The sequence below is a fragment of the Chaetodon auriga genome, chromosome 7, assembly GCF_051107435.1.
Source record: "Chaetodon auriga isolate fChaAug3 chromosome 7, fChaAug3.hap1, whole genome shotgun sequence".
NCBI lineage: Eukaryota > Metazoa > Chordata > Actinopteri > Chaetodontiformes > Chaetodontidae > Chaetodon > Chaetodon auriga.
Window position 1 is genome coordinate 670001 of NC_135080.1, and position 17500 is coordinate 687500.

General features: G+C 49.7%; 3 protein-coding genes and 1 long non-coding RNA gene across 6 annotated transcripts in view; 3 read left to right on the forward strand and 1 right to left on the reverse strand.

The window, feature by feature from the left end:
* Positions 1-975, forward strand: part of LOC143323127 (uncharacterized) — a 3474-nt gene extending 2499 nt beyond the window's left edge. The window contains exon 3 of the long non-coding RNA XR_013077391.1: positions 1-975. This exon is cut by the window's left edge and continues 165 nt beyond it. This is a non-coding gene — a long non-coding RNA (uncharacterized LOC143323127).
* LOC143323122 (nucleotidyltransferase MB21D2) overlaps positions 1-7641 on the reverse strand; it is an 8912-nt gene extending 1271 nt beyond the window's left edge. The window contains exons 1-3 of one of the 2 annotated variants that reach the window (XR_013077389.1): positions 7284-7641; positions 2551-5150; positions 1-2432 (exon numbers count right to left, since the gene is read on the reverse strand). The exon at positions 1-2432 is cut by the window's left edge and continues 1271 nt beyond it. Coding sequence is in view for 1 of the 2 variants with exons in the window: in XM_076734757.1 (XP_076590872.1) it covers positions 3886-5150; positions 7284-7533 (1515 nt within the window). In the remaining variant the exon portion in view is untranslated. Of the gene's footprint in view, positions 5151-7283 lie in introns of both variants that reach the window. The other variant, XM_076734757.1, reaches the window with a different exon arrangement.
* A 358-nt stretch (positions 7642-7999) lies between these two features.
* On the forward strand, positions 8000-12155 carry parlb (presenilin associated, rhomboid-like b). Its single transcript, XM_076734758.1, has 10 exons — positions 8000-8243; positions 9051-9267; positions 9340-9480; positions 9815-9863; positions 9993-10088; positions 10188-10337; positions 10431-10501; positions 10987-11088; positions 11388-11485; positions 11614-12155. The coding sequence occupies exons 1-10, from the start codon at positions 8167-8169 to the stop codon at positions 11735-11737; spliced, it is 1125 nt and encodes a 374-aa protein (XP_076590873.1). The 5' UTR covers positions 8000-8166; the 3' UTR covers positions 11738-12155.
* A 113-nt stretch (positions 12156-12268) lies between these two features.
* On the forward strand, positions 12269-16971 carry LOC143323125 (claudin-1-like). 2 transcript variants are annotated; one of them, XM_076734765.1, is made up of 6 exons: positions 12269-13057; positions 13387-13635; positions 13901-14065; positions 15342-15423; positions 15517-15630; positions 15891-16971. In XM_076734765.1, exons 2-6 carry the CDS (start codon positions 13419-13421, stop codon positions 15985-15987), a joined length of 675 nt encoding a protein of 224 aa, XP_076590880.1. In that variant the 5' UTR covers positions 12269-13057; positions 13387-13418; the 3' UTR covers positions 15988-16971. The 2 variants fall into 2 exon arrangements, with proteins under 2 accessions (XP_076590880.1, XP_076590879.1); XM_076734764.1 differs by lacking the exon at positions 12269-13057 and having other exon boundaries at positions 13216-13635.
* Positions 16972-17500: the final 529 nt, after the last annotated feature.

The following is a 17500-nucleotide window of genomic DNA, read 5'->3' on the forward strand; positions in this document are numbered from 1 at the left end:
ATCTTTACGCTGCTGCTTCTTCTTCTGCACAAATAAACGTCTCACACCGGTGCCCCCTGGTGGCAGTGAGACGTAACTGTGCCTAAAGGAGATCACTGAGATGCTGCACCAGCTGCGTTCCCTTCAAAGAGCTCAAAGGATTGGAGCAGCCAATCGCTGCAGGCCTCCACCTTCCTCCACTCAGGTTAGAGTGATGTCTTCAACCTCTCTCACTAAATGAGTTACACGGCCATCAGGACAGGAAGTCTGACGGACGTCTATTTAACATTAATATTTAATACGCTGACAGTAAACCGCAGCGCTGCTTCCTCTCAGACTGAAGTCAAAGTGGTTGAAGACGAGAACACAAAAACACATTTTCAGCACGAGACGATGCACAACACTACAAACGACTTATTCTCTCGTGTCTCACTGACTCACTGTGTTCATCATTTAAACAAATAAGAATCTCTGTGTAACTAGATTTCCTTTAGTTCAGCATCTGGACCTGCTAACGAGCAGGAAACACCTGAAGACATGATCTGCAGGAGCTCACGGAGAACAGACTGCGAGGGCGAGCGGGAGAGTTTCTGCTTAAAAGACTTTATGATGGATCTACTGTACAGTGAGTTCTAGTGGAAACCTTCACAGACGGGAAGCTGCCATCTGAAGGACCAAACCATCCAAGTCCACATGACAAAGAAATGATCATCAGAACACAGCAGAGCAGCAGGACACAGAGAAAAGAGAAGTCACAGTTCAAAGGTTCTGAACAAACAGAGGAGTAAGGTCAAAGGTCATGGCGCTCAGAACAACACAATGATTACATTTCCACCAAGCAGGAGTGTGTGTGTGTGTGTATGTGTGTGGCACTTTGATGGTGTGAGAATCATCTGAGTGTGTGTGTTGGTGTGTGTTAGTGTTGGACTGTGGGATTGGGTGGAGGGTTGGTGTCCTGTGGTCCACCAGAGTCTTCATTAAAACCACTTCTAACAGAGTTGGAGTGTCTTTTAGTCTCAGCGCTACATGATGTGTGTGTGTGTGTGTGTGTGTGTGTGTGTGTGTGTGTGTGTGTGTGTGTTCACTAATTGCACTTGAGGATGAGGGTATGGATCACATTGCCAGTCAGATATCTGCAGGTTTTTTGGCATTTCTCTGGAAATGTTTGGGACACTTGAAAACACAACGGAAACACAAACTGGGAGCGACTCGCCTTCAACACAACCAGCTCAGGACCAACCACAACTCCCATGATGCTCTGACAGTCAGTGTCATAGATACCTTTGTTCAAAGTGGGCATGAACAGGTGGGCTGCTCCACCTGAGCTGCAGGGACACGTGACACAGATTAGATTTGAATGTTTGCATCAGAACTTCAAGCTCTGCCATTGGACTGAACCTGGTTTCTATCGTAAAGGTTCAGTTCTAGAACTGGACTGATGAATCTATATGAATGAACTCTGTTGAATCACAGACGTGATTCCTCCATCTTTAATGAATCCTGAACGTCGCTGGCGAAGGGTCAGCCTGCTGGTTGTGCTGCAGCAGAGTCGAACCTTTGACACCCAAAAACACAAATAAAGCAGCAGAAAAGGAAGTTCAGTCAGGTTCTTCAACACATGAGGTCTCAAAGACACAGTGAAGCTTATTGAAATCAATGACAACCAAAGAAAGTGACGGGAATAAGTGGAGAGATGCCAGTGATAAAAAGAGTGACACTCGGCTGATAATGGTCCCAGTGCAGCGGATTAACCTGAGTGTTAAACTGTGGCTGGTAAGTACACAGTGATGCTGATCCACCTCGTTCACACTGGCAGGTTCTGAACTCGCCGTCGTCTCTCGGCTGTAAATGAATGAAGTCCACAGACTCGGCTCTGATTGGTCGTTTCTATTTAGGCAGGAACCCGATGTTAGAGGCTTACCCCCCCTCCCCCAGTGAACCCGTCATGTGGTTTACATACTTGGCTCTGATTGGTCGTTCAGTCGTTCAGCACCTGATGACCACGTGACTGACGTGGTCTTTCACGCCAGAGGACGTTTGCATAAATACTGAACTGTAGTGACTTCTGGACGACTTCAAAGTCTCTGAGGAGCGGCGGGCAACAACAATGCATTTCCAGAAGTGTCATGTATGATGAAAGACGTCACGTCGTGTCTTCAGCGTGACGAGATCCTGTACGTGTGAACGAGGCGCGAGATCAGACCAATTCAGACGTTTTGGGAGAATAAACTTTGTTCACATCTCCAGTTTCCTCAGCGCTCATCAGTCTGTCTGTGATGAGTTCAATGACTGTGTCTGTGGAGGTTCAATAACAGTCCAAAGAGTCCACGCAGGAGTTTCACTGCATCTGTTCACACCGTCAATAAGGTCGAGAAAGAGGAATATTTCCAGATCAACCTCTCAGACATCCGTCATGGTGAAGGTTTGGACCAGGTTACTCTCTGGTCAGCACCCTGCGTATGAGAGACACTGATGAGGTATTACTGCAGTATCACTGTGTACTTGCTACTATTCCACTGGTTAATATACACATCTAAAGCATGCAGTGGGACCATTCTTCAGCAGTGTCACCTGTCGACTGATATGATACATCGCTTCGGCATCGGGACGAACACGACGTCCACCATCGAGAGGAGAAGTGGTGTGTTTTTACATTCTGTGCAAAATTAGACGAAAAGTAGTCCAAACATCATCATCGTCATCATCAGTCTCTATCTCTGTCTGCCTACACACAGCAGCGTTCAGTCATTTTTCTTCTATTTACAGTTAGTTTCTACGTTAGTACCATCATTCCCCAGCGGGGCTAAGACATTCGTCAGAGGGACAAAATCCACCTTCAAACAGAACTCTGTTATCTTTACTCCTGAGTTTGAGACTTCTGCCATTTTCACCCTCGCTCCTGAACGTGTCTGACACGGCGGCCTGTTTAACAGTGCTGCTGCTTAAAGTGTCCTTTAAAAGAGCAAAGACAGTTTTATAGCTTTGAGCTCGAGAGACAAAGTGCTGGACGAAGAATCCCCTGGAAACGACCATGTCAACGCTGAGCTCATATGTCAGAGAGTATCTCACAGGTCACGATTGTGAGACGAAGGAACTTTCTCTTGACTCTGATTGGACGTGTCGTCATTATGAGAACAAGCAGTTGAAATGATTTCATAATACACCGAACAGTTACTTCTTATGACTGAAACACGATCATCAGATTCTAAATGACAAGATTTCTGTGATCAAAAGTTTGGAACATCTTTGCTCAGACTTTTCATTTTCTACTGAATAATTAGTCATTTTTGCAAAACTTTGTAAATATTAGCTACAGCTCAATTTAAGAATATGTGTTACGGGTTTTTTTTTTTTACAGCTGCAATGACCGGCCGTGATTACGTCATACTATAAAGTGGAAAAAACTACCTTCATGTTACCTGATCACTACAAGCTACCACATCTTCACCTGGATCAGTGAACCCAAAGTACACTTTGAACAAGCTTCTGTGACGTCTTCAGGAGTTGCTGCTTTTGCCTCATTTGCAGGATCCCTGATAATTAAACTACCGTGACAAAGGAACAGCGATGCCATCTTAAGGTGGATTTTCTCCTCATCCCTCAGTTTTAAAAACAACCTGCTGCTATTCAGCTGTCTATTTAAAAGGCATTCAGCAGGTTAAAACACAGGGCACACAGTGAAAGAGGAGGGAAGAGGGGACAGGGAATAGAAAAATAAAAATAAAAAAATAAAAAACTGTGGCAGACACAACTAGACGATCACCTCACTTCACTCTGTGGCAGAGAAACATAAAAAAATGTAAAAAATAAAAGTTTCAGAGGAGGTGGGGCACCAGGTGAGGAGAAGAAAGGCAAAGAGAAGGAGGAGGAGGATGAGGAAGAGGTCTGGGAGAACGTTTCTCAGTCTCAGAAGAACTTGTCGTCGATGCGGAAGTGTGGTCGCGTGACATCGTCTGGGTTAATGAAGACGGAGATGGACTTTCCTGGATTCTCCGTGACCAGCTGCTGAAGCTTCTTGGCCAGCCGGTCGTCCGGCTGGTTCTCTCCACCAGCGTCGGACTGCGGTGACGGCAGGTTGTTGGCACTGCCTCGCCACTGCAGGTCCACTGTCAGCCGGTTGGCGGCCTTGGCGTGCTCAATGGTGGTGCGGAGGTGCTCGGCGGGGTCAGAGCGCACTGAGGAGAGTTTGCGGGCGTGCAGCATGGCTGTCTCGTCCGACAGGTGCTCCAGCATGTTGCACTGGGGAATGAAGTAATTGGGACACATCTTGTTGACGAGACAGTGCTGCAGGTCGTCGATCAAGCCCAGCAGGAAGTGGGCAGAGAAGTCATCCTGTGCCAGGTAGTTGGCTGGGAGGCGGTCGCAAGCCCACAGCATGATGCTGCGAAGGTGGTAAGGGCTGATAGCTTTGGGGCGGGACAACAGCTTGATGATGATGGCTTTGCAGGCCTGGTATGCCTGCATCAGGCTGGATGAGATGCACTTCTTCAGCTGCACCTCGCTGCGAGCAAAGGAAAGGCGCCACTCGTTCTCCTTGCGGCCTTTGTAGGAGCAAGCAGGGACGAGGTAGAAGCCGCTGATCACCTCCTCTTCAGTGATCTTCCCGTCCCAGAAGTGGTTCTCCATCAGCCAGCTCTGAGCAACAGCCGGCCAGCCTTTAAACGACACCACCGGGACGATGTCGTACAGCATCCGGCTGCTCCCGACTCCCAGGATGATGGAGATGATGGTGCCATTCCTCTCCACCTTCTCCACTCTGGGCATCCCTCTCTGCGGCTTCTTCTGCACCTCCAGAAGGACCAGGGAGATGGACTGGTAGAACCAGTCGGCCACCAGAGTTGGAGAAAAGAAGTAGTTGGTGGTCCCGTTGATGTGGTCGACGATGGTGCAGCAGTCTTTCCATTTGTTGATGGTTCCTTCGTCAAAGAGGCGGAGGCTGAGCCAGGAGTGGCCCAGGGCAGAGTGCCTCATGTCCAGGGTCACCGGCTGGTTGCGGTCATGGAGTTTGAGCGCCGGGACCAGCAGGGTGAAGTCCATGTCGTAGTCTGTGCCACGGGCGTAGACGCTCAGCTCGTCCAAGTCCATGTCCACCACACCCTCCCGAACTCCCCCCGACAGAAGGAGGTACTCGTTGGCCACCGGGAGCTTTTGGTCCAACTTCTGCACCATTCCTGTGGGACAATGGAGGCAAGACGCAGTTAGATAAAGAACTAGATCATATTATAAACTGATAAGGTAACAAAGAGCACGCAGTGTCATATTGTGTGAACCGCCACACAACTGATGCAGCGTGGTCTGTGGACGATGGTACAAACAGATCTCCTGAAACTTGATCTGGCATGTATCAGTCTGAGCTGACGTGCTGCAAGTCGTCACTGCCTCAAACTATTAGCACCAACTGATCCATCGAGATCCACAGATCCACTTCCTGCTCAGATCGAGCACGCATGAATGACGTGTTCACAAAAGGCGATGAATGCACCATTTCCTACATAGATACAGGCACCCTGAACGTACATACAGCCTCAGCAGTAATCAAATGAAACAATAATCATAAAGACCTGAACATCCAGCTACCCAACAGGAAGGGTCCTGGAAAAGGCTTGGTCGGCTTCAAACGGGAGATATTTGGTTCTCTTTTTATTTACTTTGACACGAGCCAGTGACGATAAGACACATAGCCAATCACTGAGGCCGTTTTAGAGACGCAGATTATTACTGAGGACGGAATAATCCAGGTCTGAAGGAGAGTTAGAACGTTTGATTGGATGCTCACTGATGGATAAACTGGTAAACTTGTGTTTTCCTGTTGGTTCATCAGTAAAAGTCAGGTGAGAGTGATCTCTAATCTCATTGGCTGTTTGCTGATTTAAGTTGGTTTAATGTTGTTTATTCGTGCCGTGCTGTCGTTGTGCGTTTCTTGGATGACGATGCATCAAAAACATCAGATTATTCAGATGTGAAACTGATGATAGGAGGCTGGACGCAGGGATGCAGGGACGCAGGGATGCAGGGACGCAGGGACGCTGTCCTTTAGGAAGCAGCCGGACAGAAATCATCTTTAGCTCATCAATTTGTTGATAAGATTCAACGCAGCAGATATTTGCTGATAAATACGAGGGGTGAAAACATCATGTTGTTGCCCGTCTGGACATTTTGGAAACTACTGTTGTGCTGACAGGACCTGTCCACGTCTGTCCACATCATGTCTTCAGGACCATCTGATTTGCATCTGGAACCAGAGGAATCTTTCTGCTCTGCTACAGACTGTCAGTGCACTCGAACGCAGCATTTAATGACTGAATGTAACTGAGCAGCTCAGTCAGATGGAGGCAGTGTGTGTGTGTGTGTGTGTGTGTGTGTGTGTGTGTGTGTGTGTGTTCAGTGTGATGCGGTCTACTATTTTAATCCAGATCTTGGAGGAGATCCAGGATCCTGATGAAACTCTGAAGTCAAACCTGCAGTTCATCCTCCTCGTCTCCTCCTCCTCTCACTTGCGATCACGATTAGCCGTCGCTGCTGCTAATAAAGTTTTACTGAAGCAGGGGCGTGACCTCACTGTGAGAGGAACACACCGTCTCAAACAGCAGGCGGCGACGACTCATCGGATCTGTTAAAACTGAGCTGAGCATTCACACCTTTAAGTTCAGGTTACCTTCAAATAACCAGCAGGTGCTGTGGTGCGTTTAAGGCCTTGTGTGAGGAGGAGGAATTACAGCGCCCCCCCCCCCACACGTGCTGCCATCAGCACTGTGTGGACAAACACAGCCTCCTCATTCACTTCAATGAGTGGACAGATGTGCACGTATGTTTGGCCGGTCACACACGTGCACATCCGCGGTGGAGGTCTGTCACGTGGACGCCGCTGCCTGCTGTCTGTGCAGTGTTTTAGCCTCGGATCTGATTTTGAATCAGCAAACAGAAGCAACATTGATCACAGAGATGTTTTATGACTGCGACAATCCACCCTGTCTCATTCTAGCATTTACTGTTTGTCACACTGATGCTCTCAGCAGGTCTGCATCTCACCTGAGCTGCGCACAGGTAGACCAGCCTCAACACCTCTGATAGGAGCAGAGGAACACCCACATGCTCAGGGTGCTGTTTGAGAGCCCTCTGCCTCCACCTGCCCTCCACTATCAGCCTCTACATGAACCAGGTGCTGCGCCAGAACAGGTGGAGTCTGACGGTTCGAGGCTAGCTTCAGTCTACCGGCAGCTTCCAGTCAACGGGAGAAAAACACGGTTTCCCGTAAAGCCCCCCCCCCGCCTGCTGCGTTCAGTGTCTGTGTGTTTGTCCCTCACCCAGCATGGAGAAGATGAAGTCCTTGGCCGTGTGGATCTCCAGAGCCCGCTGGTCGTCGTACTCCCGCTGGTCGTGTTTGCTGAACTCCTGAATGAGCCGGTTCAGGTCCTCCATGCGGGCCGCCGACCTGAAGTCGAGCTCGGGCCCGACGCCGCCGCCGCCGTGCGGCAGCCTGCCGGAGGCCATGGTAGGGCTGTTCCCGAGGCTGCCCGCCGAGCCAGCCCGACTGGAGAGAGCAGGAGCCGCCATCTTTCCTCCGCGGTCACACACAGGTTTACTACTGATAATAGTACGTCTGCTGGTCCGCTCCGCTCCGAGCCTAGCCGAGCCGAGCCGAGCCGACACAGACCACACCAAACACAACCACCGGAAACAACAACTGGACTTCCGCTGCTCATTCCTTCAAAATAAACGTGTTGGGTTAAAGTGGCTGGTTGTTCGAAGTGTCACAAAGTGTGATTTCAGTCATTTTATAAAATATATTTATGTAACACAGACAGAGACAGACAGTCTGTTCTATGTCCTATGTACTTTTATCCTGACCTTTCTGCGCCACTGTTTTCTGCTCTTTGTAATATTTGCTGGCTGTAATGGCTTAGGGATCAATAAAGCCTTATCTTATCTTATCTTATCTTATCTTATCTTATCTTATCTTATCTTATGTTTGCACGGAGAACTGAAGTTATTTTCAAAAACAATGCGCCACTGAGATACATACATGCATGTATATGCAAGAGTGTTGTTGTTGTTGTTTCAGACGTGCAGTGTCTGTCTCTGTCCTCTAGACGTCGCTGTGCTTCCTGACCGGCTCTTGGAGCTCCGTGTTGAACCGGAAGTGAAGGACATGTCGGGCTCGGTCAGTCTTGGTCACCGGGCTCCACCATGGCTTGGAGGAGCTGCGCCGTCATGCCCAGGCTGACCAGAGAAGATGTTTTACAGAGCTGTTTGAGGGGAGGCAGGTCAGTGACCACGGCCGGGGGGAGACGGCCGCTTCCCGCGCTTCTGCCAGTGTCCGCTCGCGCTCAAGAGCAGTTATTTTATAGCGGATGTTAGCCGGCTAACGTTAAGCTAGCTGTGTAGCTAAGAGAACGTTAACTGAGCTAACGGCCGCTCGGTTGTGTGTTTGTCCGACTATTTATGTGTCTGCACAGTTTAATAACGTCGTTCTCAGTTTATTCTGGATGTTTTTCCCTCTAAAACTCAGATAAATACGGTGAAATATTAGTGACATTGGTTTTCAGGTCTTTCAGCAGCTGTTTGCCATATAACGTTAATATAACTAACGTCACAGCTTCAGCTGTTCAGCCTCACCCAAAAAACACGTAATAAAGTTAACATGGAGCCGTCTGAAGTGGTTCAGTCAGGACAAAATGATGATGACGATGAGCAGCAGCTCTGAGGATGAAGAAATGTCACCATACACTTCATACACTTCACCCCTTTATATGAAGAATGTCAGTGTGTTTCATTGACACACACAGCTGGTTGGTTTAACAGCTGGTCTCTGATCAGTTCAAACACAGTCTGACACTTTTCACTAAGAGATGAAACCAAAGCTTTATTCAACAAAGACTCGTCTTCACGCCTTTGACTCCATCATCAGAGTTTTACACACGAGTCACATGACCTGCAGCAGCTGACGGACGGCAAGACGCTCTCAGTGACCCCGGTGTCCTCTGAACACTGAGCAGACGTGGACGTCCTCAGTGACGTCTTTGGTCCTCCAGGTGAGTCTCTGTGGTTGAAGTTCTCCTTCTGTCCATCAGGTGGCCTCACAGCCTCCAGCAGAGATGCGGCTTCAGGAAAGCCGCCAAGAAACCAGAATCCAAGAGGGTGGAGGAGGAGCTGGGACCCCCCCACACAGAGGCCTCTGAGGCCGCGGTCCCCCGACGGACCTCCACCCCCCACTGGGAGCAGCAGTCTCCACCTGGCTCCCCCCGGGCCTTCGGGCGCCTCCTCAAACCGCTGGTCTTCACTGTGGGGGTAGGTGAAGCTCGCCTGTTGATGGAGACGACAGTCAGGTGATGTCACGGTCAGGTGTTAACTCCATGTCAGTTTACAGGCTGCTCCTTCGGCGCGGCGGCCATCTGGCAGTACGAGTCCCTCAAGTCTCGAGTCCAGAGTTACTTTGACGAGGTCAGAGCTGATTGGCTGGAGAAGCTGCGACCTCAGAAACGAGGAGACGTCCGCAAAGAGGTGAGAAGGATGATGTCACACACCTGTGTCAGGCTCAGGTGTGAACGCTGCCTGAAGGATGAAGGTATATCATCATCATCATCATCATCATCAGTGCTTTGATGTTCAGACAGCAGAGTTGGAAATGAGGATCATCACGCACACACACACACACACACACACACACATACACACACACTGAACAAGCAGTAAGCAGTGATGTCATCGCAGCTCAAACACGTTACCTGTTGACCAGGTGAACAGCAGCTTGTCCCATGTGGTCAGGGATCAAGTCTGAAGTGGATCAGGTCTGAGATCTCACTGTTTGAACCCTGATTGGCTGTTTGTGTTCCAGATCAACCGGTGGTGGCACAGCTTGAGTGAGGGTCAGAGGTCGGTCACAGGTGAGACACCACGGACGCGCGCACACACACACACACACACACACACACACACACACACACGTGTTCTTGACGTTAAAGCTTTGAACTTTAATGAACTCTAAGAATCTGTTTGTTTTTTTTATTTCCCAGGGATCATTGCAGCGAACGCCTTGGTGTTCTGCTGTTGGAGAGTTCCGTCTCTGCAGCGCTCCATGATCAAATACTTCACGTCCAACCCGTCCTCCAGTGAGTGTCTCGCTGTTCCAAAGCTCTGCAGCTGAGGGGCCAGTCAAACATGGAGGAAGTGAGACAGGAAGTAAAAGTGTTGTCCTCTGTCCCCCGCAGGGACGCTCTGCTCTCCGATGCTTCTGTCCACGTTCAGCCACTTCTCTTTCTTCCACATGGCCGCCAACATGTACGTCCTCTGGAGCTTCTCCACCAGCGCCGTCTCCATGCTGGGCAGAGAGCAGTTCATGGCCGTCTACCTGTCCGCAGGTACGGCAGCCCGACGCGCCGGATCGGCCGTCTGACGTCTGATGTTTGCTGCTCGTCCATGTTTGCACTGACTTTTCTTTTCTGTCGGTTCAGGTGTCGTTTCCACGTTTGTCAGTTATGTCTGTAAGATGGCCACCGGGAGGCTCGGCCCGTCTCTGGGAGCCGTAAGTAACGCCGTCCTGACCGGACTGTCTGTAGACCAGCCGGGTCTGTAGACCTGCTGGGTCTGTAGACCTGCCGGGTCTGTAGACCAGCCGGGTCTGTAGACCTGCCGGGTCTGTAGACCTGCTGGGTCTGTAGACCTGCCGGGTCTGTAGACCAGCCGGGTCTGTAGACCTGCCGGGTCTGTAGACCAGCCGGGTCTGTAGATCAGCTGAGTCTGTAGACCAGCCGGGTCTGTAGACCTGCCGGGTCTGTAGACCAGCCGGGTCTGTAGACCTGCCGGGTCTGTAGACCAGCCGGGTCTGTAGACCAGCCGGGTCTGGATCCAGGTGGTTTCACTTCCTCAGTCACAGGTTAAACACTGCTTCATTTTAAAGCGCCTCACAGTCGGATGATCTGCTCCGTCAGCGTGTCGTTAATCCGTCAGCAGGTGTGATCTCACCTGGTTCTTGATCTCGAGTTCACGTGAGCTGGTTTTTGTTTCCAGTCTGGAGCCATCATGACCATCCTCGCTGCCGTCTGCACCAAAATGCCCGAAGCCAAACTGGCCATCCTCTTCCTCCCCATGTTCACCTTCAGTGCTGGAAATGTAAGTCACCTTCACCTGTCTTCACCTGTCTTCACTTGTCTCACCTGTCTTCACCTGTCTTCACCTGTCTTCACCTGTCTTCACTTGTCTCACCTGTCTTCACTTGTCTCACCTGTCTTCACCTGTCTTCACTTGTCTCACCTGTCTTCACTTGTCTCACCTGTCTTCACCTGTCTTCACCTGTCTTCACTTGTCTCACCTGTCTTCACCTGTCTTCACTTGTCTCACCTGTCTTCACCTGTCTTCACTTGTCTCACCTGTCTCACCTGTCTTATAATAACCTGATCCTCTCCCTCCAGGCTCTGAAGGCCATCGTTGCCATGGATACAGTGGGTGTGGTTTTGGGATGGAGGTTTTTTGACCATGCTGCTCATTTGGGCGGAGCCATGTTTGGAGTGTAAGTCACTGTTTGGACCAATCACAGCGGAGCTCTGAAGACGATCAGTAGTTCTGTGTTGTTGTAGTTGTGTGTGTCGTCTGTGTTTGGGTCTTTTTCCCATCATGCTCTCTGCTCCCTCTCTCCAGCTGGTACGTCCTCTTTGGTCACGAGCTGATCTGGAAGAACCGAGAACCTTTCGTCAAACTCTGGCACGACCTGAGAACCCGCGGGGGGCCGGGCGGAGGCGGGGACAGAGGAGGCTCCGTGTAGGACGCTGAGCCGCCGGGGCTGATGGGAAAAAAGCCTGTAAAGATGTATAGAATGTACAGACGAGGCTGCGGCGCTGCATCGGGCCCCGGGACAAGTTAACAGACAGGTGGGAGTCACGACGACCTCGGGCAGTGATGTCACACAAACACCTGGTGTAGAAATGAGCAACAGCGCCCAGGAGACCGATCTTAGCCAATGAAACGTCTCCAAACAGACGCTGAGCCAGACGTCTCACTTTAAGACACCGACGAGTTTACACGATGAACCGGATCCAGCAGGAGGTTTTAAATGACGTCTTCAGACTCTGGAACCAGAACCTGAACCAGAGCAGGACGTCAGGACGTCCGATGTGTCCTCAGTGTTTGTCTCTTCCTGTTTATTTATATTTGTGGTTTTCTTTGAAATAAAACAGTAAAATGATGAGAATCGATGCTGCTGACTGATCTGTGACCAGCCTGAACCCTGGACCTGAAGGCACTCGGCGTGTCGAGCTGGTTTCAGTCTGGACGGACTGAGGATGAAGACGTCCCCGTGTGGACGAAGACGACTCACAGCTTCAGCAGTTTGACGAGTTCTGACCGAGTCGTTAACTGTGACCACAAACACGAAGTCGCTTTGATAAAAACAGTTTAAAGTCCACCAACGGCCACACACACACACACGCACGCACACAGGCACACACACACGCACGCACACAAGCACACACACACAAGCACACACACACGCACAGTTTCTGTGCTGTTGACGTGTTGATGTGTGTTTGTGCTGAGCTGAAGGATGAAGGCTTCCTTCCTTCCTTCCTTCCTTCCTTCCTTCCTTCCTTCCCTCCTTCTCCTCCTCTTCTTCAGCTCAGTAAACTCTTTAAAAAGCCTCTCGATCAGCTGAAAATGCTGAAATAAAATGCAGCGGGAACATGAATCAGTATGACAGGAACACTTTACTCATACAGGAGTACTTTAAGTACATGAAGTATGCTCACAGCGTGGTATTAGTACTTCAGTTTCAGTACTCTGAACACGTGAAGTGAGTCATCTTCTCTCAGATCTCAAACGCTCTGTGACGCTGAACAAACTGCAGATAAAACGCTCTCGATGACGTCGAGTTGAACCCGGTCACAAACATTCGCTGGTGAAACTTTGGGATTCTCGCGTGTCAATAAGTGTGTGTGTTCAGAGGCGTTTCCAACGTGCCGGAGTTCATCAACCCCGAAGACCAGCAGACCGCCGAGGACCCGAGCAGGTTCACAGAGACGCCCGACGCCCCAGGAAGAGCTGCACAGGACGCACAGCAGAGACAAAGAACCTCCAATCTGAGCCGACGGTAAGACCTGCGGCCCGCGGGGTCGCCTCACAGGTGAGCTGGACCCATGTGGTCTGGTGTCGGGGGGAGGGGGGGGTCACACTGCTGGGACTGGATCATGTTTCAGCCTCAATGTTTGTCTTTGATTTGACGCTGAACGTGTTTCAGGTTGACTTGAGGCGGAGATCATGTGACCCAAACAGGAAGTGTAGACTGGAGGGACAGCGTGTGCCACTGAACGTGGTCTCAGCCCCTCGGTTTAGACATCAGAGCTCCTGGATCAGGTTCAGATGTGATCCCGTCACACGGTGGTCTCTAGTTCTCGGTGCTCACGTGCCGCTTGTGTCCAGGTGTTCCAGGTGCGTGGGGGACGTTCAGCAGCATGGCGGTGTGCCTGCAGGTCGTGGGTCTGCTTCTGGGCGTGGTGTCCTGGTGTCTGCAGTCCAGCTGCACCTCCTCTCAGGTGTGGAAGGTGAGGAGTCAGATGGAGTCCGTGAGCAGCGGGCAGTGGCAGTTCGAGGGTCTGTGGATGAGCTGTGCCGCCACCTCGCTGGGCTCCGTGCAGTGCAGCAGGTTCAAGACGGTGCTGGGGCTGCCAGGTGAGACCCCCGCTGGGTTACCGCTCAGCCAATCACAGGCGTCCGCTCAGCCTGGACTTCAGTCTGTGGTCAGGTGCATCGTCACGTGTTTGTCGACCGTGTGTTGAAAAGAGAAAGAGGTTTCAGCTGAATTCATTTCCAGCTTCAGCCCTTCAGAATAAAAGTCATCAGAAGTCAAACTGCAGATTTCAACGTGTGGAGACGTGATGTCATCACGCTGCTGCCCAGTAACGTTGTGTCCGTGCTCCCGTTTCCCGCCTCGCAGCTCACCTGCAGGCCTGCAGGGCTCTGATGATCTCGGCCCTGCTGCTCGGTCTGGCCTCCATCGTCGTCTCCGTTCTGGGACTCAAGTGCACCAAGATCGGCAGGACGTCGGAGGTCGTGAAGGACCAGATCGTCCTGTCCGGGGGGACCACCTTCATCCTGTCCGGTATGTGAGGCATGATGGGAAAGAACGTCTTGTTTGGTTTGGTCCTGTGGAGACTGGAACCATGGAGACATTCAGACATCACGTCCACCTGCTGTCTTCTGCTGTCTCATGTTGTCTTCTGTTGTCTTCTGTTGTCTCATGTTGTCTTCTGCTGTCTTCTGTTGTCTTCTGTTGTCTTCTGCTGTCTCATGTTGTCTTCTGCTGTCTCATGTTGTCTTCTGCTGTCTTCTGTTGTCTTCTGTTGTCTTCTGCTGTCTCATGTTGTCTTCTGCTGTCTTCTGCTGTCTTCTGTTGTCTTCTGCTGTCTCATGTTGTCTTCTGCTGTCTTCTGTTGTCTTCTGCTGTCTTCTGCTGTCTCATGTTGTCTTCTGCTGTCTTCTGTTGTCTTCTGTTGTCTTTTTGTTGTCTTCTGTTGTCTTCTGCTGTCTTCTGCTGTCTCATGTTGTCTTCTGCTGTCTTCTGCTGTCTTCTGTTGTCTTCTGTTGTCTTCTGCTGTCTTCTGCTGTCTTCTGCTGTCTCATGTTGTCTTCTGCTGTCTTCTGTTGTCTTCTGCTGTCTTCTGCTGTCTTCTGCTGTCTCATGTTGTCTTCTGCTGTCTTCTGTTGTCTTCTGCTGTCTTCTGCTGTCTTCTGCTGTCTCATGTTGTCTTCTGCTGTCTTCTGTTGTCTTTTTGTTGTCTTTTTGTTGTCTTCTGCTGTCTTCTGCTGTCTCATGTTGTCTTCTGCTGTCTTCTGTTGTCTTCTGCTGTCTCATGTTGTCTTCTGCTGTCTTCTGTTGTCTTTTTGTTGTCTTCTGTTGTCTTCTGTTGTCTTTTTGTTGTCTTCTGTTGTCTTCTGTTGTCTTTTTGTTGTCTTCTGCTGTCTTCTGTCTGAATGGACACTGTGACCTGATTTACTGTTGTGTAGTTCACATTGTGCCCTGAGGGGGGCAGCAGTCAAGACGTTCACCATGACATGATCTGAAGTATATGTACTGTAATCATGATGGAGGAAGTACTCAGGTCCTTCACTGCAGTAAAAGTACAAACACCACACTGTAAAACCGCTCTGGTACAAGTGAAATCCTGCTGATGTCAGTCTAATGAGGAAAATGTACTTGAAGTATTGAAAGTACTGCGTGCAGTAAAGTGTCCCCTGTGACTGCTGTCCTCGTCTCTGGTCTCTTTAGATTATTGTGTCTCCTGCGTTCATGTCGCAGCAGGATTTTACTTTTTACTTTTACTTTTTTCTCCATCCATCCATCGATTGATTGATTGATTATTGGTTCGTTTGCTCAGGTGTCTTCACTCTGATCGCGGTCTCCTGGTACGCTGCCAGAGTCATCCACGACTTCCACGACCCGACGTATGGAGGCGTCAGGTCAGACACACACTCTGCAGACTGTGTGTGTGTGTGTGTGTGTGTGTGTGTGTGTGAGACTTCCTGCTCACCCTGGGTGTGTTGGTGCTGCAGGTTCGAGCTGGGTACTGGTCTGTATCTGGGCTGGGCGGCCTCCTGTCTGGCCATACTGGGGGGATCAATGCTGTGCTGCTCCTGCAGGAGGAGCTCCACGACCCCCCCCGCACGGTAAACCGTCAGCACCACACGGGGACGCGTCCTCTCACATGTGATCCTGGCGTTTGTCCACACGGTCCTTTAGACCACAGAGGACAGGTTGTTTGCGCCTGACGTGACGTCACGTGTCGTTGAGGCAGATGGCGGGCAGGAAGTGATCTTCAGCACTTCAACACGCAGATGATCAAACCAAGAAACCACGAGCAGCTTTTATCAAGTAGCAAATGTTGTTCAAAAGGTGAAAATGCGATGTGTCTTCTTCTGTCCTGCAGGCAGTTTTCATACAACTTCTCCACGACGAGTCGAGGACAGAACATCTACAGAGCAGCTCCGGCCTCAGACCACAGCAGCTCCAAAGCTTACGTCTGAACGTCGCCGCCGCCGCCACTCGACCACGACATCACAAGCTAATTCAGGATCGTGTTGGATGTTAAAGGTGCAACACGTAAGAGTTTCAGTTTCAAACGTTTCAGAGTCACTAGAATTCTCAACTAAAAGTGAGGAAAAACTGTTCCGCCAAAGACGTCTGAGTGTCTGAAGCTAGCATGCTAACTGGCTAGCTGCAGCCCGTCCCGTCTTATAGCACTTTGTACCTCAAGAGGCTGGAAGACACACGCGAGGCAGCGGCGAGTCCGCAACGTTTCACCATCTTCTACGCTTTTTTATTCAAATAAATAAACAAAATGAAAAATTCTTTCACGTTTTGATTATTAAGCAGAAAAAAGACCACCTGACTTCAAGTTTCTGTCTTTCACTGAACTGAGACGAGTTTAATTACACGTCAAGTCATCGTAAAACCGACTTTGCTCAAAGTCCACAGACACAAAATCAAACTCCAGAGTCCGAGTCCTGGTCTGTACCGCTGTAAATCACCTCGGGACAGTTAAACTGGTCTCCTGGGGTCTCAGAGGCTGTGCTCAGTCCTGATCCGGTGCTCCAAGCTCCAGGTCCAGGTGGACTGCGGTCAGCTAACAGAGCCACTAGCTGCATGGCTAACTGAGCTAACTAGCTAACAGCAGCTAGTAGCTAAAGATAGCTGCAGCAGTTAGCTCCTCTGAACTTAAATGAAATGTTTTGAACTGACTGAACTCATTTTAACTGACGGACGGTACGACGCCATCGTCTACCAATCAAACAATGAGAAGGGGATTCTGAGAGTTCAATCCTGACGATGATCAGTTGGACGTGTTCAGTCATGTTCGCTCTGATCAGAATCACAGATGCTGTATTGATCCTGATGGGGGGGGGGGGCTCATGTCGAGTCAGTGTGCAGAAATGAGGAGAAACATTTAGAAAATAAACATGTAAAATATCTGACGTGTCAGTAACAATAAAACTGAGTTTTCTTCATAAACTGTCGGCGTGTTGAACAGATGAAACAGAATCAATGAATCAAGCTGAAGGTGAAATAATGAAAAATGTTTCCTGAAATAAAAACACTGTTGAAAAAAGACTTTCTGAATATGAAGATGATGATGATAATGATGATGATGATGATGGTTGTAATGATAAACAGATAAACGCTTCATTTACATGTTTAACAAGTTACTCGTCTGATGTTTGGGGTTCGATCATTCAGTTCACCTTTGTGCCAGCAGGGGGCAGCAGACCATAATCTAACATGACTAACAGAGGGCGAGACGCTCGATCCTTCACTGATCCCACAGAGACAAAATAACCTCCATGAACGTCTCATCGAGGTCTGGGCCGTCTGAACGTGACCAGCTGTGGTAACACCTGCTTCTATGAGCAAGTCAATGATCAAACATCCAATCAGAGAATCAATACAGTGAATCAATGTGCTCAATAATTAAAAACAGAGAAAAAGACTTTAGATTCTGACAAAACAGAAAGATTATGAATGAAAAAATGTGTAAATAAA

Bases quoted from the DNA above. Each gene is read 5' to 3' on its own strand.
- parlb (XM_076734758.1), top strand. From the start codon at position 8,167: ATGGCTTGGAGGAGCTGCGCCGTCATGCCCAGGCTGACCAGAGAAGAT. The intron at 9,268-9,339 runs GTAGGTGAAGCT...ACTCCATGTCAG, and splicing joins CGCTGGTCTTCACTGTGGGG to TTTACAGGCTGCTCCTTCGG. The intron at 10,089-10,187 runs GTGAGTGTCTCG...TGTCCCCCGCAG, and splicing joins CACGTCCAACCCGTCCTCCA to GGACGCTCTGCTCTCCGATG.
- LOC143323125 (XM_076734765.1), top strand. From the start codon at position 13,419: ATGGCGGTGTGCCTGCAGGTCGTGGGTCTGCTTCTGGGCGTGGTGTCC. The intron at 14,066-15,341 runs GTATGTGAGGCA...TCGTTTGCTCAG, and splicing joins GACCACCTTCATCCTGTCCG to GTGTCTTCACTCTGATCGCG. The intron at 15,631-15,890 runs GTAAACCGTCAG...TCTGTCCTGCAG, and splicing joins TCCACGACCCCCCCCGCACG to GCAGTTTTCATACAACTTCT.